General features: G+C 36.0%; 1 protein-coding gene across 1 annotated transcript in view; it reads right to left on the bottom strand.

Moving 5' to 3' along the window:
* Window positions 1–200: 200 nt before the first annotated feature.
* Window positions 201–23155, bottom strand: part of MROH9 (maestro heat like repeat family member 9) — a 198207-nt gene continuing 175252 nt past the window's right edge. Inside the window, exons 11-21 of the mRNA XM_057727196.1 lie at window positions 22952–23094; window positions 21780–21917; window positions 19448–19568; window positions 17066–17203; window positions 14984–15160; window positions 13199–13351; window positions 12990–13106; window positions 12295–12397; window positions 3112–3174; window positions 1320–1608; window positions 201–378 (exon numbers count right to left, since the gene is read on the bottom strand). Coding sequence (XP_057583179.1) covers window positions 201–378; window positions 1320–1608; window positions 3112–3174; window positions 12295–12397; window positions 12990–13106; window positions 13199–13351; window positions 14984–15160; window positions 17066–17203; window positions 19448–19568; window positions 21780–21917; window positions 22952–23094 — 1620 coding nt within the window. The remainder of the gene's footprint in view (window positions 379–1319; window positions 1609–3111; window positions 3175–12294; window positions 12398–12989; window positions 13107–13198; window positions 13352–14983; window positions 15161–17065; window positions 17204–19447; window positions 19569–21779; window positions 21918–22951; window positions 23095–23155) is intronic.

Below are 23155 nucleotides of genomic sequence, written 5' to 3'. Positions count from 1 at the left end.
ATATATTAGTAAGGGTTCAATTAGAGAGGCAGAACCAGAGGTTTGAGTGTAAGCAATTGTGGCAGCGGGTTGAGAAGTCTCTACAAGATTGTCATCTTCACATCTGGTGCTGGAGCTTGATGTCTGCAAGGCAGGCAATTGGGAAGGGAGGGCGGGTGTAAAGTGGAGAGCAGGGACAAGATAGAACCACAAGCTTGGGATTATGTCAGTTTCTTATTGTCTCCAACACTGATAATGCTGATGATGCAGTTGTCCTGCAGGAGAAGCTGGTGTCCTTTGTCAACATTACTAAACCCACCTGACCCAGAAGTTAGAGAAGCTGAAGGAGGACCCAAGGGGAGGTAGAATGGCTGCTGCCCCCACACCAGCAAGTCAAGCCTGCAGAGAAATGAAAACGTGTGAACTGCAAATTGACACATTCCAAAGCCACATGAGTCGACAGAGGAAATGGGGCTTTCATCTACCTGCAAGTACTTCCCTGTGGCTGGAGTGGTTTATGCTAGGATAGGATACAGGGGTGGAAGGAAGGTAAGGTGAGATGAGCGAAAGATGAGCCTGGAGCCTTAAGTTAAGCAAGATCACTGCAGATCAACCTTCATGTATCAACTTTTTTATAAAATTGGGCAAAGTGTTAAACTGGATCCTGGTGGCCATGGGAACCACTAACTATGTTGACTATTCAGGTGTCATTTCAAAAACTTTAAAGCACAGCACAACTTCCCCTCAGGTCTCAGCTCTCCCTATTCTTCTTTCTTTAACCACCTGTGTCCACAACAAACTCTCCAGCTTCCCCCAACACTCTTCTCACCTCAATGTCCCTACCTGGAATAGTTTTCCTGTTCTAAATCCTCTTCCCCTGCAAGTTCCATTTCTTCTTTGTAAATACTACCCTCGGCAGCATTCATCAGGGCAGGATGGAAATAACCACGCTATGTGTCACTAAACTTTGGACTTCCTGAGGCTGGGAACCTTGTGTACATCATCCAAACATCCCCACTGTCTAGCACAGTGTCTGGCACTTAGAAGATGTTCAATAGGTATGTATTAATTACATCAATCTTCAAGAGCTTCTCCTCAAACACTTTGCTTATGTGTTTTTTCAATTTCATTAGTGGATTTGATGAAGTAAGGCTTCTAATTACCGTCAGAGAGAGGCAACACATTTCTGTATTTGAGTAGAGAATCAAGAAGAGACACTAGCGGCTCCTAGTGTCCTTCTAAAAGCATCTACAAATGGACTAAAGTTATCAAGAGGGAAAGGAAAATCATTCCTCTGCAGAGGTGTGCTCCAAGGCACTAGTGAACCTTGCATTCTTTACGATACATCTTCATTCTTTACCAATACTTCTTCATAATTATCTTCTATAATGGCTTCCTTATCATTCTTGGTTTCTTTAATCCCCGCAGTACTGCCTGTCAGGTCCTTGGGCAGGTTATAATTATAGAGAGGCTTCAATTTTTTGATGTAGATTAAGTTAAACAGTCTTCGGAAGCTTTGTTTAATATTTGAGGAGGCCAATCTATGAGCTATTTCCATAAAAATTTTGTTTGTTATTTCTGCAAATGCCCTGATCATAGGATCTTCATCCCGAAGCACTCGGTCAATAGCTGTAACAGCAGAAAGGCCATTAATTCACGACATTGCTCTCACAATCTGAGAAGCTCTAACCACCACCCTTCACAAAAGCCACCCTTCCTGCAATTTTTGTTATTTTGACAAATAGGATCCAGGAAGTTTTTGTCCTCTATTCTCAGCAGACCTCATTAAAAGAAAAACAGAAATATTCACTAAGCGTTTACTGAGTGCCTATTATGTGCTAAGCTTTCTGCTAGGAAGTCTAAACATATATTCATAAAGAGGTTCAATAGTGCTCATAATAATGAAAAAGTCTGAATGTTCATCAATAGGAAAGTGCTTAAAAATTAGAAATATCATGAAGTGAAACAGCACATACACATTAACATGATGATGTAGACATATTTCTTGGCATGAAACGATGTTTATGACACATGAGTAAGTGAAAAAGTTATAAAACAGTTATAATAGTTTTACAAATAAATATGTAATAGTTTATAGTCTTTAAAAATATCTTCAATAAGATATATACCAAATGCTAATAATCATTATCTCCAGATGCTTAGCTTGTGGGAAGTTATTATTTTCTTTCTTAATAAAAAGAAACAGAGAAGGGAAAAAGGACAGATTTAGAAAAGAGAGAAAAAGGAGGAGGACAAGGAGGAGGAGTAAGAGAGAAAGAATAAAAATATTCTGAGCGACATGGAGGGAATGCTTAGTATTTAGCAGGCAGTCAATAAATATGAATGAATGAAAAAATGAAAAAGAAAGGAAGATAATGATGCATCAATGTAGATTCATCAATTGTAGCAAATGTACCACTCTGCTGAGGGATGTTGGTAACTGGGGGAGTCTATGCGTGTGTGGGAGCAGGAGGTATAGGGGAAATTTCTCTATCTTCCACTCAATTTTTCTATTACTCTAAAACTGCTATAAAATATAAAGTCTATTACCAAGAAAGGAAGGCAGGCAGCCACCTTATTTTCTACCTCACCTGTTTGTAATTCTGATCCCCAAGGGGAGATAGGCAGAGGCTGAGAGATGCTGAAAATCCAAACACTGATAGAATAAACTTTACCCTTCTTTAATTTCTTCTGGTGCAAGCATATGTTGCTTTTCCCTAAAATGTAAATGCTCTGAGGGAAGGGACTTCACTTTATCTGCTGCTGTATATCCTGCAGATAGAATAGTGGTGTCACATAGTAGATACTGGGAAAATATCTGTTGAATGGATTAATGAGTGAATGAATTCTTAACTCTCTGTGGTTCCTAAGGACTCTAGGATGATAGTTCTCAAATAATGAGAGGGATAGATGCAGAGATTGAAATGGAAAAAGAGAGAGAGAGAGAATAAAAAATAAAAAAGATGCCCCTTAACTCAGTCCTCCCATTGATTTCCCCTTAACCACCTAGCTACCTCTACCACCCTCTTCCCATCCCTGGAATCACTATAGACTTCAGATATAAATTGAATCACAAATAGTGAAGTTATTTAGGCCTATACATGAAGATTTCACTATAACTTCAACACTTACCCTCAAGCATGACATCAATTTCATCTCTGACCAATAAATGGCCACCCAATTTTGCCAAGTACCCTATGCACAAAGTAAAATTAAAGTTACCCCAAAATACATTATAAAAATATATTACCTGATATTATCTGGCTACCTTCATTGCTTTCTTCAAAGCAAGGCATCTCTAGATTATCCTTGAATCATCTTTTATGCTTTCAAATAATTATTAGTAAAACGATTGAGATATATGTGTGTACAAATGTGCACAAATTATAATTGTATAGCTCAGTAAATGACCACAGAGTGAATACTTCTAGCTACCATCTAGGTCATTAAATAGAATATTACTATTATCTTAGGAGCCTCTCTCATGCCCTTCCCAATCTCCTCCTTCACCTTTCAGAATACATTCTTTTGCTCAACATTATATTGTGTGATTCATCCATGTTTTTAAACATAGCAGTAGTTCATTCATTTCCATTGCTATACAACAGAGGTTGGCAAGGTTCTCCTGAAACACAGCCATGCTTATTGGCTCACCTGCTTATGGATCATCTATGGCTGCTTTCACCCTACAACATCAGGGTTGTGAAGTTGCCACAGAGACCATATAGTTTTCAAAGCCTGAAATAGTTACTATCTGGTTCTTTACAGAAAGAGTTTGCAGAATGCTTTTATATGATATTCCATCTTATTGATGCAGCACTTTTTAGCCATTCTGCTTATGATGGGCAATTTTGGGCTCTTATGAATAATGATGTTATCGTGGGCATTCTTGTACACAAATTTTGGTGTAGATTTGTAAGTGTATTGCTGTTTGGTGTATAGCTAGGAGTGGACTTATTGGCTAATGGATATGCTTATGTTCACCTTTAATAATTCCTGCAAACAGTTTCCAAGGTGGTTGTACCAATTTTCACTCCTACCACTATTTTATGAACATTTCCATTGCTGTAAGTCCTCTCTAACACCTGATATTGTTAGTCTTTTACCTTTCAGTCAGTCTCATGGGTGTGATGGTTTTAGTTTTGCATATTTATTGGCAAGTTGGATATTTCTTTACTGAAATGTCTGTTCGAGTAAGTCTCTTGTTTTTATATTGAATTGTTTTTTAATTGTTTATTCTTAGGCATTTTAAATTCTGGATACTAATCTTTTAAAATATTACACCCATTGTAAATATCTTCTCCTACCCAGGGCTAAACTTTTCTATTTGTATCTTTTTTTTTTTTTTTTGATGAACAGAAGTCTCTAATTTTAATGTAGTTCAATTTATGGGTAGTGAATTCTGGAGTCCTGATAGGAAATCTTTGCTGTCTCAAGGTCATAAAGATACTCTCCCATATTTAATTCCAGAAACTTTATTGCTTTACTTTTTCACATTTTGAGATGGCAAATCCAACTGGAATAATATAGCATAAAAAAGGGGGTTGAGATTAATTACCTATGTAATTAATCTAGCACCAAAAGAGAAAAAAAAAGTCCTTTCCTTATTGCTTTGCAGGGTCCTCTATATCATAAATTGTGCGGGGGTCAGTGTCTTGACTCCATTGTATCATTGTGCCACTTCCATACTACCTTAGTGTATAATGGGTCTTGATATCCAGTAGTATAAATTCCTCAACCGTGTGGTTCTTCTTCAAATTATCTTGCCTATTCTCAAACCTTTAAGTTTTCATGTAAAAATTAGAATCAACTTCTCAAATTTCACACACACACACACACACACACACACACACACACACAAAACCCCTGGTGAAATTTTGTTTGGCCTTGCATTGAATATACCCATCAATTTGGGGAGAGTTGACATTGTTACAATACTTAATCCTTTAATCCATGATATATCACTCTATTTAAGTCTTCTTAAAAATTTCTCAACATTTTGTAATTTTTGCTTTGTGTATCAGTCTTGTATATCTTTCCTTAGTTTTATTTTAAGGTATTCAATGGATTTTGGTACAATGCATTAGGCATTAAAAAATTAATTTTCTCGTTTATTGCTAGTGTGTAGAAACTCAATTGATCTTTGTATATTGATGTTATATGTAGAAAACTTGCTAAATTTATTTAATCCAATAGTTATTCTGAATTCTTTCCAATGTTCTAAATACTCATTTATCTGCAAATTTTGGAAGTTTTATTTTCATTTTTTCCAAACTTATACATTTTATGTCTTGTTATTACCTTATTTTAGTTTTGGAAAATTTTTGGTGATTATCTCTTCAAATATTTATTTTGTCTCATTCTTTTGCCACCATCCTTATGGAATGTGTATGTTACACCTTTTAAGCATATCTCATATTATTATGCTCTTGTCATATTTTCCATTTTTATCCCTTCAAGCTTTGATCTTGAGGCTGAATATTTTATTCTGACATTTCTAATTCTCTTTATCTCTTTTCAGTTCTTTCTAAATCTGCTGCTAATTTCATCCACTGAGTTCTGCATTCCATATCATTATTTAATCTTTTGAACATACTAGTCATATTTATTTTAAAGTTCATATCTGATAAACTTCAATAATTGCATATACTAGATTCTGTGTCTATGTTTTTCCTTGTAATTAAAAAATCTAAATGTCTGGTTATTTTTTATTAAATCTCAGCTATTGTGTATACAATTCTGTGTAGACAATTTTAATCTCTGGGTAATTAATCTTCACCCACAGAGGGTTTATTTTTGCTTTTTTGGCAGACAGTTGGGCTAGAGGTATATCCCCTTAATCCAACTAGGGAGTTAGATATTCAAAGATTCAATAATTATAAGGGCTGGTCTACTTGTAGTTTACTCTTACTCCTAGGCTAGAGACATCAGGGATCCCAGCTGAAAACTTGGGAGTATTTACCAGGATTCCTCTTCATTGTTAGTCCACTCCAAGTTTTATTCCTCCAGCTCAGTGAGACAGCTAAAATTTCTGCAGTTTATCAGCCTCCCAACTACCCTTTATGCATTTAGAATTGGCAAAATCTATAAAGGAAAATAATCCCCAAATATCAGGCCTACTTCTTTTGATTTTTTATACTCTTCTCTTCTCTGCCTTTATAAAAGCTCTTAAATGTTTTCAGATACATTTAAAAAATATTTTATATATACTACCAACTGTAAAATAGATAGTCAGTGGGAAGTTGTTGTATAACAAAGGGAGTCCAACTCGAAGATGGAAGATGCCTTAGAGGACTGGGGCGGGGAGGGTGGGGGGGACTCGAGGCGGGGGGAGTCAAGGAAGGGAGGGAATACGGGGATATGTGTATAAAAACAGATCATTGAACTTGGTGTGCCCCCCCCCCACAAAAATAAATAAATAAATAAATAAATAAATAAAAAGAAAAAGAAAGATAAAAAATATTTTTGTTGCTGTTCTTATTATCCTCATTTTAATGTGATAAATTTCATAGAGATTAAGTAACTTGGTGAACTTCACACGGCTAGTGGGTATTTATTCTGAGATTTCAAAGGAAGCTTATCTACTCTCACCAATATTTCACATTGCCTCTGCTTCAGTCAAAATAGTGACCACAAAAATCACAATACATTATTTTCATAATACAATTTACAGATAGTAAAGCTCAAGATATTATTATTGACCTGTGGAACATGGGCTTAAAAATTTAAGAATAATACTTAAAAACACAGCCCTGTGTTGTGGAGGTATCCTTAATTGGCACACTTTTGCTGAATTCTGTAATCCAATGCATTTCCTTTTAGAATTAGATGGCGGGTACAAATAAATGAATAAAAATTTCTTACGCTAGAGAGTACTAATTTCCCTTATTGTGAAATTACTTCTTTATCTTTTGTCCTGTTACTAAAACAGCTGAGTTTTAGCTGGACACATGGCTGTCCAGCAAATGACTAGACTTTTCAGACATCTTTGCAGCTAGGTATGGCAACATGTCCATGTTCTGGGCTAATGATCATTTAGCAGAAGTTATATTTGTTCTTTAAATAGATGGCTGTGACCTCTGGATATTTTTCCCTTTTCATTGGCTGGTTCGTAAATAGAAGTGGTTGTAGGGGCTGGAGGAAACATCTTGGACCTGCTGTAGGAAACTGTGTGATGAGAATACTAGAGCAACAAAAGAGCTGACACTGGTCTACTTATACTTGGATTGTTAAATGAGAGAAATATGCTACCATTTTGTTTAAGCTGTAATTACATTTGGGTCTTTCTTATACTGTAGGAACTTCAGAAATACATTACCATCAAAGGAGAAAAATAGGTGGCAAAATTAGGCAAAAGCACCTGAAAATTAAATGGCTCTACTTAAATGGTGTTTTTTGAAAGTTACGAATGAACTTTCAAATAGAATTTGATGTTTTAAAAAACATAGCAGACTAAACACAATGCCAGAAAGGTGGATGTGGGTGTGATTTTAGCTGAGCGGAAGAATGTGATTGATAGTGGTGGGGAGCGCGGGGAACAGGAAGTACGCGCTCCATTCACAAGTGGTCAGCTCTGCTCAGTTGCTACCCAGCAGAAATGCAGGTTCAGTGTAGCCTTATCTCCTCCCCCATCAAATCATTAGAAATACAGGTACATACGTGAAAACTCTTAAATTTTAAGTGTTGGCAATTATGACACACTGCTAGCTGTCAATCTAATATCATTGTCCCCTTCTTGCCCATGAAAAAATTCCAAACATCTCCTGCAAATGATGGTGGCATTGTGACAGTTCTGGTCACTGGAGGGTGTAAGACAAGTCACTGGTTGGGATTTTGAAGAAAGCTTTGTAAAATTAGGTTGACCCAGTGACATCTTTTGCCCTTTATGTTTTTTTTCCTCCTTGGTGTAACACTGCAAAAATGCTGAAGGTAATCAGAAAACACAAATAAGAATAAAAGCCACATGCTAAGGATGATGGCATTTTAAAGCCGATGATGCAATGAACATCTACATACACATATCGCTTCTCATATGGGACTATATTAGAGGATAAATTCTCTTGGGAAGAGATTATTGAGTCAAAAGGAATATGCATTTCACGTTCGGATGAATATCACCAAAGTGTTCTTAGAGATTGTTAGCAATTTACACTCTGACCAGTAATGTAAGTGATTGCCTACTTCCTGTAACCTGGATGAAACTGTGTAGTATAAACCTTTTTTGTTCTTTGTCAGTTTGATGGATGGAAACACTTTATCAATTCAATTTGCATCATTTTTGGATGAAGCTGTGAAAATTTTATATATATAAGCCAAATAATTTTTTTGATGTACTTTGTCCTTTTTCCTAGTGGGTTCTTTGTCTTTTCTTATGGATTTGTAAGGATTCTTTAGACAGTAAGAGTTCATGTACCCTTTATATGTGATAAGTGCCATAAATATTTTACTTCAGTTTGGCTTTTGGCTTTGTTTATAGTGGTTTTGCCGCACAGAAATATTTATTTTTACATAGGTTGTCAATCTTCTATGATTTTTGCTTTTACTTAGAATGATCTTACCTACCCCATGATTATAAAGCAAATTCTTCTATACCATTTTATCTAATTTTATTTATTATTATGTTTTTATTTTTAGCATTTGAGCCTTTGACCATCTGGAATTCATTTAGTGTAAAAAGTGGGTTAGGAATAAAATAATTTTAAAAATTCCAGATGGCTCACCAGGTGTCCCCAAACCATTTAAGGAATATTCCATATTTTCATCACTGTTAGTTAAAGCCAATGATTTATTTTAAAATATTGCATGTTTTGGCAGTTATTTCTAGATGGTATTTTGTTCCCTTTGTCCGTCTATTCATTCCACATGATTTGAAGTACTGTAGGTATATTAATATCTGATAAGGCCAATCCTCTCTCATTCTTTTTTGCTTAGAACTTCCTGGATATTCTTCCATGGTAACTTTTCTACATTAATTTTAAAATTAGCATATGAATTGTGAAAAAAAAGCCCTATTGATATTTTAATTGGCATCTCATTCCATGTATAGATTAATTTAGGAAAGAATTGGCATATTTAAAATTTTGATTCTTTCCCAAAATATGGTTTACACCTTTCTATATTTAAAATTTTTGTCTTTCAGTAACGTTTGCAAGTTTTCTTCATAGAAATATTGCATACATTTAAAAGTTTCTTATTAGATCTTCCTTCCTTCCATCTATTCAATACATGACTTCATATACCTAGAACTGATTTTTGTGCAGGGTGTCGGGTAGGAATTTGTGTATGTCTATGTGTGTATTCCCATTGTCCTAGTACCTTTTATTAGACAGCCCATCATTTCTGATCTGATAATTGCTACCAGTTCTGATTTTTATATTAGGTGTCTGTATATGTGTGGATCTGTTTCTAGGCTTTCTATACTGTTTCACAGGTCTTGTCTTTCCTTGAGTGAGTAACAGATTGTCTAAAATTAGTTAGTTATGTTTTCATATGTTGGTTGGTCTTTTGCTCTTCCATGTACATTTAGAATCAACTTGTCAAGATCTATGAAATTATCAGTTGGTATTTTTTATTATAATTGCATTGAACTTATTGATCAATATTTCTCAGTAGGGGCTCTGAGGATTCTAGATGGGATAATTTGTGACTAGCACTGTTACAATTGTTATTGAATATTAAGCATACTCCTGTAACATTAAATGTATTAATGGACATTAAATGCTATACCAACCTGGAAGCAAGCTTGCAAGGGAGCTTGGGAGACATAGACCATAGAGATCAGTTTTTCAGGCAGAGAGAACTGTAAAAAATGGTGAAGAATGGGTTGGAAGCTGGAAGTCCTACAGTTAAGTAGATACTGTATGTCCTCATGCAATAGTTTATCCATTTCTTCTTTAGTTGGCTGAATTCAATCCATCAATGATTTCTTCAAGAAGGATTCATGGTAATGAACTTAGGCTGAGTTTTTGTGTTTTAGAAATCTTTTCTCATTATTTTTATAGTTAGATATAATTTTGATGAATATAAAATTCTTCAGTCACAGTTTTTTCTACTTAGGATTTGTAGGCACTATTCTACTATATTTTAAAGTTGAATACTAAAGAGGAGAAATCTAATGCCACATTTATTCATTTTGTAATGCATAGGTGACTTTTCTTTGCCCAAATCCTCAAAGAATTTTTTAACTCTGAAGTTCCATAACTTTGTCAGGAAATGTCTTAATGTCTTCATTCTGTATAAAATATTTCTTGAAAACTTTTTACCATCTCAGTATATTTAATCAAAAATTTTTTAGTTCTTAAATTGTGTGTTTAAATGCTTTTTTTTTCTATCTAATTTTTCATTTTTCTTCAGGGATATCATCTATGCATATTTGCATTTCTTTCATCTATCTTCTATATCTATCATTGCTTCTTAATTTTTCTAACTGTTTCTCGTTGGTTTATATTTTAATTTGGTAACATTTCTCAACCCTTTACCCCTTGTTCCTTACTGGGTTGTCAACGATATATATTTGCTCTTCTGTTGTCTGCAATGTAGCTTTTTATAACGGTTATATATTTTTCTTACACTTTCCATCATGCTTTGAAAGCTTATTTTTCTTTTTTCTTTTTTGAAATTCTCTATTTTGCCATTTATTTTCTTGAACATATTAATCAGTTTTTAAAACATATATCTAACATCTATGTCAGATAACTTCAGTGTCTGGAACTCCTGATGTTCTCTTTCCACTGTCTGTTTTTTAAAAAACTTTTTATTGGAGTGTAGTTGATTTACAATGTTGTGTTAGTTTCAGGTGTGTAGCGAATCCCCTCCTAGAGTAATGAAAATAAAACAAGAATAAACAAATGGGGCCTAATTAAACTTGAAAGCTTTTGCACAGCAAAGGAAATCATAAGCAAAACAAACAAACAAAAATAACCCTTAGAATGTGAGACAATATTTGCAAAGGAAGCAACCGATGAGAGATTAATCTCCAAAACATACAAACAGCTCACGCAGCTCAATATCAAAAAAACAACCCAATCAAAAAATGGGTGGAAGATCTAAATAGACATCTCTCCAAAGAAGACATATGGATGGTTAAAAAGCACATGAAAAAAATGCTCAGCATCACTAATTATTAAAGAAATGCAAAACTCACTTTTCTTGTGCTCCCATTATCCTATTATATATTCCCTGTGTGCTTATATCTTTAGATCTTTATTTTAAAAAGTTTTGGGTTCATAAATATATTTTTCGTGATTTTCAAATACTCTGTAGAAACATTTTCTAAAATTTGATTTTCTTCTTTCTTTCCTCTCTTTTCCTCCTGGAAATAACTCTTTAGAAAGATAATGCCTTTTCCTTTTTTAATTACTTATTTTTAGAGCTTGCAATATTATACACAGAGGAGTTTGTGGAAAGTTCCAGTGTAGATTTCAGAATAGCACGAATTCTTTATGGTTTGAAATAAAGTTCTTATAATACAGGGTTCTCACTCTCTCTCTCTCTTTCCCTTTCTCTCTGTGTGTGTGTGTGTGTGTGTGTGTGCATGAGCGCACGTGTGTGATCCTTTACTCCTCTCTGATCAACACAGATCATGAACTATAGCGCTGATCATAATTCAGTTTGTCATCTACCTTGACTAATGACAGACACTTCCATACAAGAATGATGTGACTAAGTATTTCCTCATTCCTTGGTGCCCCAGCTATTCTATGATGGCAAATGAGGTCAAGGGAAGATTCCACTACCAAGTTGGGAACTCACTTCCTATCATTCCAAATGAAGGATTCTTAGTTTTGATCTTCATGGTGAGAATCTAGTGGGAAAAAACTGATTGGTCAGGTTTGTCTAAGGTCAAAAATTTTAGTTGTCTTCTTTTAGAATCTTCCTGAACTCCCTCTACATTTTCTTTTTTAAACTTTATTGGATTTGCTAGCTCTTCCCCATCTGTTGTAGTTTGTGGTTATAGATGTTCATGTTTTGTTGAAAATGGCATTTAAAAAATATATTATTCTTATTCTTTGGGTGGTGATTTTTAAGCAGTGAAGGAGAACTGTAGTGGTTTACCACCATCTTAAATTTTGAAATTCATCCTGTTGAATGTACTTGGTATGATAATTTAATCACACATCTATACTCACGGTGTATTATAAAATAGAACTCTAGTCTCATCATATATTTTAACTTCTGTTCATCATAGATATCACCATAAAAGGTAAACATCATAAACAAAGAAAATTTTTAATTTTTTCAATGAAAACTTCTAGCTGCTACTGTGTTCTTTACCTTTTAAGGCAAATTAGGAAATGAGAATTGAATTTTACTTACCTATTAAAATAACTGATCCTCTTCTCAGATATGCTCTGGAACTCCTCAGGAATCCTAAGGTATCAGATATCAGATCTGTAATGTATTTCCGATGAAAAATAAGCTGAGAATAAAAAGGAAAAAAACATTCTCTTACTTCTTGAAAAAGCACATTTGCTATCTCCAGAAAGGCTCCCAGGGGAAAAATAAACTTGGTCGCTTATACCACATCAGGGCCAGTTTAAAATTTGGGAGTTTCTATCTTTGAACGTTGCTCTTTTGCTTGCAGGTATCATTCAGCTTATTATACATGGTATCCAGACTTCGGGTTTCCAACCTTTGCTTAACCCCCTTCCATCCCCATTTGTCTATTGTTGCAGTTTATGCTGGTTTCAGATAACCAGCTCATTTGGCTATGGAAAAGTAGTTCCAGCTTTTCTTTTGGTGATTGGAAGTGCTGTTCCTACCTTTACACTGCCCAAAGTAGGTGGGTTGGAGGAAGAAAAGACAGATGATCAATGTCGAGGAAAAGAAAGTGGAAAATGTTAATTTTCTCTGGTCTCAAGACCCAGCTGTAATTGTTCACTTATTATCATTTCTTCCTTATTTCTTCTCCAAGTTTCACCCTTGTGCCCATCACGCTTTTCAACACTTTGGATATCCTTTAAAGTTCTTTCTATGAGTTTTATGGTAGTAAACCCTGAGGGGTCACTTACAAGATTGTTACAGATGTTGAGCACTACCAGCTCAAAACTGTAATATTCATCCTTGAGCAAATATGATGTTGACCATTTTAACTCTGAGGCACAGATTTCTAATGTATGTTTACATGCCTGTGAAGTAGAAAAAGGTCAGTAAAGATCTATTCATCTGGTGGTACATAAAACACTGTGATTCTTTGCAATACAAAAATCACAGGACTTACTTTAACTACTCTTGCCTCTGTATCTTCCAAAAACAAGATCAGAGGCACCAAGCCTCCGAAAACCACATCATTCAGCATCCACGTGTACTGACTCATGTCCCTGAGTAACTCACCAAAGTGTTGAATGGCCATACTCCGAATGCCTCCATTAGCCTGAAATATGCACACAGAAAAGACCACATTTGAGGATATATATATACACAAACACACTATATACTATATATACTAATATATAGTATGTATACATATATACACTATATAGTATATTTATATATGCATATATATGATATATGATGTATGTATATATATAATTATTATCATTTATTTTTAGAAAAGATTCACCTTGGGTCTCAGAAGCCAGCTCTTCTTCTAATTTTTAAATAAGACTTGCCTACCAAAATTCAGATTACATTAAAGAAAATCCCCTGTGAAAAGTGGGTTTCTTAAATTTAGGAAGATAGAATTTAATAGCATTCTAAAAATATAACATGTAAAAATCTGTATAACTTGGAGACAATTTCTATAAAAATATTTAGGGTAATGTAACCATGATGTCTTCAAATGCCAGAGGCCTTTGCAGAATTGCCAGTGAATACCAATGCGAGTTCTTTGCATACTGGCGTAGTACCAGGTTTCCAAGGGCTTACTTATGTTAAATAGGAAAGTGATTAGATTATAAAGATTCTAGAAGAGAAAAATTGCAAATCAGAGGAAGAGGTTAATTTTTTAGAATATAATATCACCTTCAGTTTCTAAAAAAGTTTATGATTCCATTTTGAAAATAATTCTTTACAAGGACATGCCAACTACTTATTAGCCATGTGAACTTGGCCAAATATTCACTTCAGTTTGCCTCAGTTTCCTTATATGTAAATTGGATAATAGTAATGGATTTTTTTAGGGAATTATATGAAATTGCCCACATAAATCCCTTAGAATAGTGCCTGGTACAGAGTAAATGCTCAATAAATTTTAGCCACTACTATTATTACTATTATTATCATTATGTCCTTATGAAAATCTTTTCTGCCACTGTTTCCTCTTTCTATAATTTAATGATATCGAGCCTTTCTTCAATGAAATCTGCAGAACTAAGAAGTTACAAATTTTAGCAAGACAATTTACTATGAAATAATTCTCTGGTTCACAAGCACTCATCAAAGGTATCTTTAAAAACAAATAGATTTCCAATAGAATACCAAAATGTTCTTGTATTAAAGTACTATATTACTGTCATCCAACTTTTCTGGAATATGTTTACCATAAAAAAATGACAATTTTCAAAATGCACAACTTTCTGATGAAATACTTTCTAATTAAAGTTTCCTATGATAATAACATATTCACTTGGGGCATTACACATGTCAACTCTAATACCCATAATATGCCTGCTACTTACTCTATTGATGTACTAAGAGACTGAACCACCTGCTCAAGATTTCACAGCTAGTCGGTGGCAGCACAGGGATTTGAACCTAGGAAGTCCAGATTCAGGGTTAACAAATACAGCCACTAAACTACAATTCCTCTTTCATCTACGAATGGAGGCTACATTTTGATTCTCTTCTCCTATGGGCAGACTTTTCCAGGTTCTCATAGTGTAGTTTGAAGACAAACAAACATAGAGCTTACTTGATTAATATTATCATCTCTGGAAAAAAATTGTAGCTCTACACAAAATGACTGCCTTCTGTTGACTTACTTTGGGATGTAATATCATTAGCTGGGGCTTCAGCTGATTGATAAAACCTAATGATCTCACATATCTAACTGTGAATAACTCACATGATCCATCAGAGGACAGTAGCTGCAAGCAATTTTGGTGCACAGGGAGGAGTAGGTCACCTTGTCCAGTTTGTCTAAAAGTCTTCGAAGGGCCATCAAGGCCCAAATTACAACAGTGTTGTCTTTGGAAAGGAAGGCATCCAAGATGGATGTTAACAAGCCGCAGACATTTTCTATCTACATAGAAAAGGAAGAAAACGGTGGGATTTAGGAACTAGAAGGAGACTTGAGGTAGCATTTGGTATGCACACCTCTGGGTCTGGGCAGCAGGCAGTGATGTGTTGGACCTGCCTTATAAGAGTCAATTGTTAAATTGTCAAACAGTTTGCAAGCTGATCATTTAAAAAAAATCACTATTTTAAATTAAATTTTATAAATTTAGAAATAAATGAAAACAATGGTAATAAATACTCAAGACACCTCACTTCCTATTTCTTTTGCTACATTTTGCTCTTTTATGCCTTTGAGGTTATTTACATGTATTATATCTGCATGGTGGGAATATTAAATAATGATGTGCTACTGTGCATCTCTGCCCAAATCCATGTTTACTGACGTCCCTTTGATAGATTGAAATCAACCATGGTCGGAGTATTTACACCAGAGAAATTGGTCTTATTTTCACAGAGCTGATTGTTTAAACATTTACCAACACACCACTGGCAGTATAACCTCTAAACTAGGTAACAATGACCTGTTTGGACATGAGCGCCTCTGAGCTGCTGAACCAGGTCATGGGTTTCAATTACAGATCAGAGACAAACAGAAATATCAATTAAAAGATGAAAAGGAGACACCAAAGAAGTGAAAGAAAGGCTGGAAAGAAAAGAAGTAAAAGAAATAAATATTATTTGCCAAAATAATAGCCAGAAGACATTTATGTCTGGCTGGAAAATTGAGTCTTTACCAATAGATAGTACGTGAAGCCTCAGTCCAGATCCCTCTCCACTGTTTCTCTCACTTTCCTAGACAACTTTTTGACAGAATCTCCCTTTCAGTTGTTAATTACATTGGTAAGAGCACTAGACAAGGCAATAAATAGCTTTCTGTTCACAATACATACTATTGACTTGTATGATTTATCTACAGCAAATAAACTATGGCTCATTTCATTCTAAACGCAAAATGAGTGCCCACTGACAGGCTTTAAGCTGTCAGAGACTACACTTAATAGATATACTAGGATTTATTATTAAATTTATTATTAAATCTGTAATAATTTTCAGAATATCTACAATCTCAGCATTGTGCAAGGTACTTTGAAATTTACAAGAGAGTTACAAAACATAGGTGTATGCTTTGATGCACTCTTCCTGGAAGGCAAGAAATATTCACATGACTCAGTGGGAAATGATATAGGACAGTAGTTAAGTGTAACATGTATTAGAATCACATGGAGGACTTTTGAACACATAGATTGGTGGGCACAACCCCCAGAATTTCTGATTCCATAGGCCTGTGATAGGGCCTGATACTGTACATTTTTAAACAAGTTTCCAAGAGACACTGATGCTGCTGGTTCAAGAGTCATAGGTAGAGAGCCATAAATATAAAATATTACATAAGCAAGTGCTTATAGTTGGTGTGGCCCTGAAAGGGATGAGGCTGCTAGAGACCAGAATATTCAGTGACATTTGACTTGAGCTGATCATTGAAAAATAAGAAAAATGTGAATGAGTGAAGCAGGAAAGTGATATAAAGGAAGAAAAAGCTTGAGCGAGTGTTCTGAGACAGGAATGTATGCACGTGTGCATGCTGGAGTGGAAAATAACTTATGTAGGTGTCGTTTAGAGCATAACAAGAGTGTTCTTGGAGGGCAATGCTGATAAATTCTGAGTATAATGAAAGACTTTCTGGGAAAAAGTATAAATAAGGTGAGAAAGCCAATACATTGACAACACATCCTTTCCATTCAACCCAGTTTCTTTATTGATAAAACCCCTGGCTTTGATATTGCTTTAGTGATGTATAAACTAAAAAAAAAAAAAAAAATCAGTGCTTTGTCGGTAAGGATTCTGAGTTGTATCAAACCTCAGATTATGACTTTGATGTGCTGGCAGACACAGTCACACACACACACACCTCGTTGATGACTGGTGCCATGCTGGCAAGTTTCTGAAGGCTCAGCTTGCTAACCTCAGGATCGCAGTCATTGACCCAGTTTCTGAAGAGAACCAAAAATTCTTCTGGGAATGGGTCCTTGAAGAAGTTATTGAGAAGCTAAAAGAAAACAGTTACATTCATAGGCAGAGTAATGACCAAGCATGATTTTTGCTTCAGTCATAAAAATCAAGATATTTTCAGTAAAAACAATACAAATCACATGAAAACTCAAAATACCTACACATATTTTTACATATATTTCTGTGCCCATAGAGAAAAGAAGTAGCATATGTAATAAAAAATACATGCTTTGTTTTATATGTATATGATGAAAGAAATGTTCACACATGGAATAAAAGAGTTTATGTTAATTTTTTATACTTTTATGCTGCCTCATCTTTCTCTTACTTGGAAAACCTTGGTGCCTAATAGTATTAATATGTTTACTTATTAGTTTCCTACCATATAATGCATACCATAGTCTTAAAATTATGAAGTCAACACATATAACATCAATAAACCTCCTGAGGAAAAATAAATATTTCTTTACAGATTTCTTTTTGTCCTCGCAATTTATCTCACTAAGGATGTATAAAGCATCGTGTTCACATGTTACTTGATATCCTTCACAAATCTGTGGTGTGTGTGGGTGTGTGTGTGAGAGAGAGAGAGAGAATTATACAATTCATTGAGAAAAACACTAAGATCATAATAAGTAAATGGGTAAAGGAGAGATCAGGTTGTTCATAATATGGAAGTTTAATTTATAGATAATAATATTTTTAAATGTTCAACCTCTGTAAAAATTTAAACAATAAGGACAAATCAAATCAGCCACAGGACATCATGTCTACCTCTCACATTGGAAAGTGTGTCCGTGATGGCGAGTGCCATGGGGTGAGCACACCCACAAGCTGTGTGGGGAGCACTGATTGGCACTGCTTTCGAGATAACAGTTTGGCATTAAAAATCCTTAGCCTTGAGAATGCTTATACCTTTTAGTTATTACTTCAGATTCTTGGAATCTATTAAAAGAAAATAATCTAAAATGCCATAAGAAAGATGTAAGCACAAAGATGTAAACTCGATTGTTATTTATATTAGTAGAAAACTAGAAATGACATATATAAATGGCATAGACATTGGTCACACTATCTTAGGTATTACTGGCTGATAAGACCAAAATAAGGTAAAATACATGGATTGTGTGCTCAGAATAACTAAAGGCCAAGGGACTGCACAGTTGAACTGGAAAGTTGACCACTGCCCGGAAGTTCTAAACAGAGAAAGTGGTGGAAGAGTGTGATCATTGCTGAGTTCCTGGAAGGACAAGTATGCCAATCTCCAATAGCAGTAAGCATTACGTTCATGGTGAGAGAGGCAACTAGGTTTCATTAAACATCATCGGGTACATTAATGATGCTTATGTCAGTCTTATGTAGTCTATAAATTTCTTTTAAAAGTATCATTTTATGGGAGGGATTTTGTATGTCATATTTAGACCTATTTGATATTTGTACATACTTAAAGGACAGTACAATAAAAATAATGTCACAATAAAAATAATGAGAGATTCACATAGATTAAGCAATGTTTCAATGTTTGAAAAACATTGGTGATTTGCTACTGCAATGTGAAGTTAAATGAATTCATGTATCCTTCTGAAAGCTTTAGAAGTGCATAGTATAATGTATGGGTATGCCTTATAGTTTATTAACTGTGTTGCTATGAAGTTTGAAATCACGTCAAACTTTTGGAAATATTTAGCATCGTAATTTAGATCAATATTTGCTTATCGTATATTACTTTTATGGAAAATTAGATTTGACTCAGGTAATTTCAGTTTATAGAACTTTCTATGTGCCTTTTGTAGGTAAAAAGACTTCCTCAATTTGCTTGACTCTAGTATGGCGTTCCAACATTTGATGTAATATTCATATACAAAGTAACACAGTTCTATGTCTTCACGTTGCCCACTTATTTAGTCCATTCCCTTTTTTCCCAGAGAGTCTGAAGTATCATTCAGATCCTAGATGTTACCTACCACCTTTAGTAAACTCAGTTATCTCTATGTACTTTAACAAGCATGCAGAGATATAAGAACTAGTACTACAAAAATAATTTGTGCAAATCCACACCCCCTAGTAAACGACAAAGGCCAACTCATGCAACAGTCTAAATGGACAACCCTCTCATAATCCAAATCTATCTTCACCTTACCCCCTCAGCTTCAGATGTCTTTTATTGTCTTCCCTTTTGATAAGAATCAATATTCGGAGAGGGAGATGAAACATTAGAATGTTAAGTGTGGATAAGGAAAGGGAATGAGAACCGGTTGTTCAGTCTCCTAATAAGACTCACTTCAGTGAGGAATATTATTGTGATGACACTGTCTTCTGACCTTCTAGGACCTTCCACAGAGAGCTTGTAGAGATAATGCAAGGTCTCTGGAAACTGTGGAAAGTTATGGTCACTGAGAGTTCTGTAAAGGAGAATAAGACACTGAATTAGCAAAGAAGATGAAAATACTTTCAAATGCTAATGGTAGAAAAGAGAGAAACATTGTCCTCATATTTTGTATCACCCAGATAAAAAGAAAGATATTCTTAAATATTCCCTAATCCAAGGTAAACTGCAGCCTCATTATGAATTCTATGCAGACTCTGGGGAATTAATTATACATGTGTACCTGGATCACTGATAACACCTCTTTCCTTAACATCACCCCCTCTTTCCTGTCTCTCCTATCCGGTGCCACAGTGCAGACTGCCCTATGTTACTGCTCGCTCCCATCCATGACCAAAGGGAGAAAAAATAAATAGTGCAAAATAAATATCTTGGCAATCCAAGATGGCCACTCAGGTCATCTTTGTGGTTTTAGACCAAATCCTTCCTTGCAATGATATAATGAAGAAGAGAATTTGAGGCTGACCTGGGTTGTTAAGGAGAAGAAGTGGTGAGCCCTGATTCACTGAGCCATTCCTTATAACACACTTGGGCAGTGACAAGGCTCACAGTTGTCCTGACATGCTGGCCTAGATCAAATTGGCAGGACTAGGAAGGATGATGTAATAGAGATTCCATTTGAAGTCTCCAGGCAGAGAAGCACTCAACTAACACTTCTTAAATTTGAATGTTGGGCTTCCCTGGTGGTGTAGTGGTTAAGAATCCACTTGCCTATGCAGGGGACACGGGTTTGAGCCCTGGTCCGGGAAGATCCCACATGCTGCAGAGCAACTAAGCCCTTGAGCCTGTGCTCTAGAGCCTGTGAGCCACAACTACTGAGCCCATGCACTGCAACTACTGAAGCTCGTGTGCTTAGAGCCCGTGCTCCCACAACAAGAGAAGCCACCACAATAAGAAGCTTGTGCACGGCAATGAAGAGTAGCCCCTGCTCTCCACAACTACAGAAAGCCCGAGTGCAGCAATGAAGACCCAATGCAGCCAATAAAAAAATAAATAAATTTATAACAAAATTTTGAATATGGATACAAATCAACCAAGGATCGTTCTAAAATGCAGATTCTGATTCTGTAGGTTTGGAGTGGGCCTTGAGATTCTGCATGTTTCACTCCCAGGTGATGCTGTTGCTGCTGGTATGTGGACCACACTTTTATTTTATTTAGTTTTTTTTTTTAAATATTTATTTATTTTTTTGGCTGCATTGGGTCTTCGTTGCTATGTGCAGGCTTTCTCTAGTTGTGGCGAGCAGGGGCTACTCTTTGTTGCTGTGTGTGGGCTTCTCATTGCCAGGGCTTCTCTTGTTGCGGAACTTGGGCTCTAGAAGCGCAGGCTTTAGTAGTTGTGGCACTCAGGCTCAGCAATTGTGGCACACAGGCTTAGTTGCTCCGCGTAGTGTGGGATCTTCCTGGACCAAGGCTCAAACCTGTGTCCCCTGCATTGGCAGGTGGATTCTTAACCACTGTGCCACCAGAGAAGTCCTGGACCACATTTTTAGTAAGAAGATTCAAATGTACAAAGGTGTTAAGGATCGAATGACTCTATCTGCAGAGTGGAGATGTACTTCACTTTCACAATAAGATGTGTTCTTGAAATCTATGTGCAAATGAAATGTTGATTTAAAAGCACCAAAAGCCTAGAAACCATATAGACTGTACTTTCTGAGTCAGTCACAACTTCAAATGGTCTATTATGTTGTCAAGGTCATGTATTGTGATTCTTGATCAGAAAATCTGATTCCCATAATTAGGAGCTTGCTATTCACTAATGGGCTAATTAGAAAACAAAAATTTGTAGTACAAGGAAAATAAAAGTCCTCTTGTATTATACTTTCCCAAATTTATTTGTCTCTTTGGGCACAGGTTTTTTATCAGACCTCTTTAAAGTAGGAGCACATTTATAATTGTCTGATGCTTGCAGAGCAGGAATCAGCTAACAACAGAGGAAGGAAAAAGCAGATTCACCTTCCAGTTCCCCACATCTGAAAGAGAAAACTGTTCTGTGGAGGGAGGATAACTTGGTATCTATATCATTAGGTAAGAGAGCAAGGCAAGGAAAAGTAAAAGCCCCTCGAAATAAGTGAAAAAGTAGAAGTCAAATGGCAATTCAGATCATTAGGAGAGATTTGGAAGCTGAACTGGATATTGACTGTGTTTCCACAGTGGCTTAGTTGAAGAAAAATGAGACAGGTGGGAGAGAGACCGAGAACACTTCTCAAAGTCCCTGTCCTTACTTGGCAACAAGGTAGACTCCGTGATGGTGAAACGGCGCTTGGGAAAACTGGTTCCAGCAATTCTTTCTCTTTAGCGCAATATCCACTTGCTGCAGCCCAGAACAATTCAGCAGAACTCTCAGTGCATCTCGGGCATAGCTAAGGTCCCAAAGAAGAGGAGAGTCATCACCTGCCAGTGGGCTTCACATAACTAAATACAGGTGATCTGTCTTCTCATTCTATGTTGGGCAGGATGCCAGTTTTGGGAAAGGGGGTGTTTCAAAGGAAAAGACCACTAAATGTTCTTCATCTCCCCCAATTAACAGGACATGGAATGTGGGGTTAAACTGAAATTGTAGCATGTAAATTCTAGGATTAATCATAGAGCATCTTATTAGTTTATTAGTTTATTAAAAGCTTATTAGCAAAAGATGTTAAGTGCTGTGAAAACATGATAAAGGTGTCTGCTGATTGTCTTCTTTGGATGCTTTAAATAAATACATTCTTATCTCCTTGTGATGATTTGATGTACGTCTCCTTGAAAGATAGAGAGTGGATTAAATATCTTAATGAGACTGATGGTGTTTTAGAGGCCTGCCTGGCTTAGAAGTCCACACCAGGGCATATAGCAGACAATTGGGTGCAGATTTCCCTGGAGCGCAGCAAAGTTAGCTGTAATCTCTTGGGCAAAAGAGAAGGCAGAACCTTACCTCAGGTGGACAGAGTGACTGCATGCTATCATAAGCCCACACATCACATCACCAACCACAGAACAACTCTACAGTTCACAAAGCACATTTGTACACATTATCTTACCTTACATGTAGTTGGCCCTGAGAGATCACTATCAGAGTAAAAGGGCAGAGCTAGTACGTGTCTGACTTTGGAACCTGTTGCTGCTTCCTACTCTCTCTCTACGTGGTGGCCTCCCTTTGTGGCAGGAATAAACCATGTTCTGTGGGAGTGGTTTTTTATACGCTACATACACATTCAGGGAAGGTCTCAGCTTACTCTAGGTACTTAGGATCATGACTTTTCCAAAGGCATCCTACCCTTCAGAGGAGAGAAAACTGTAATAAATGAATATGCTGCACATGGAATTATACACTTCCACATGAACCCAAGGGAGGAGAAATATTTGACAGCTGAAAGCTCATTTCTTATTCAGTCTGAAACAACCACTAGTCTCTCACAAAGGCCTGTCCTCTGTCATCAGTCTCAGGTTGCTGCTGTAAAAGAGCTGAAGCATGAGGGCCATCAAGAGCTGGGGGAAAAACTGAGCCACTGCTTTCTTGTAAGAACCAATAGGCAGCAATGTGCACAGGGCCTGGGATGCCTATAAGGGAAGGAAAAAAAGAGTCAAGATTGTAACCATCTCCCTTTAAATCCAGTCAGCA

This window comes from Hippopotamus amphibius, chromosome 3 (genome assembly GCF_030028045.1).
Source record: "Hippopotamus amphibius kiboko isolate mHipAmp2 chromosome 3, mHipAmp2.hap2, whole genome shotgun sequence".
NCBI classification, from domain to species: domain Eukaryota; kingdom Metazoa; phylum Chordata; class Mammalia; order Artiodactyla; family Hippopotamidae; genus Hippopotamus; species Hippopotamus amphibius.
The sequence above is the reverse complement of the archived record's forward strand: the minus strand, read 5'-3'. Positions and strand labels throughout refer to the sequence as shown.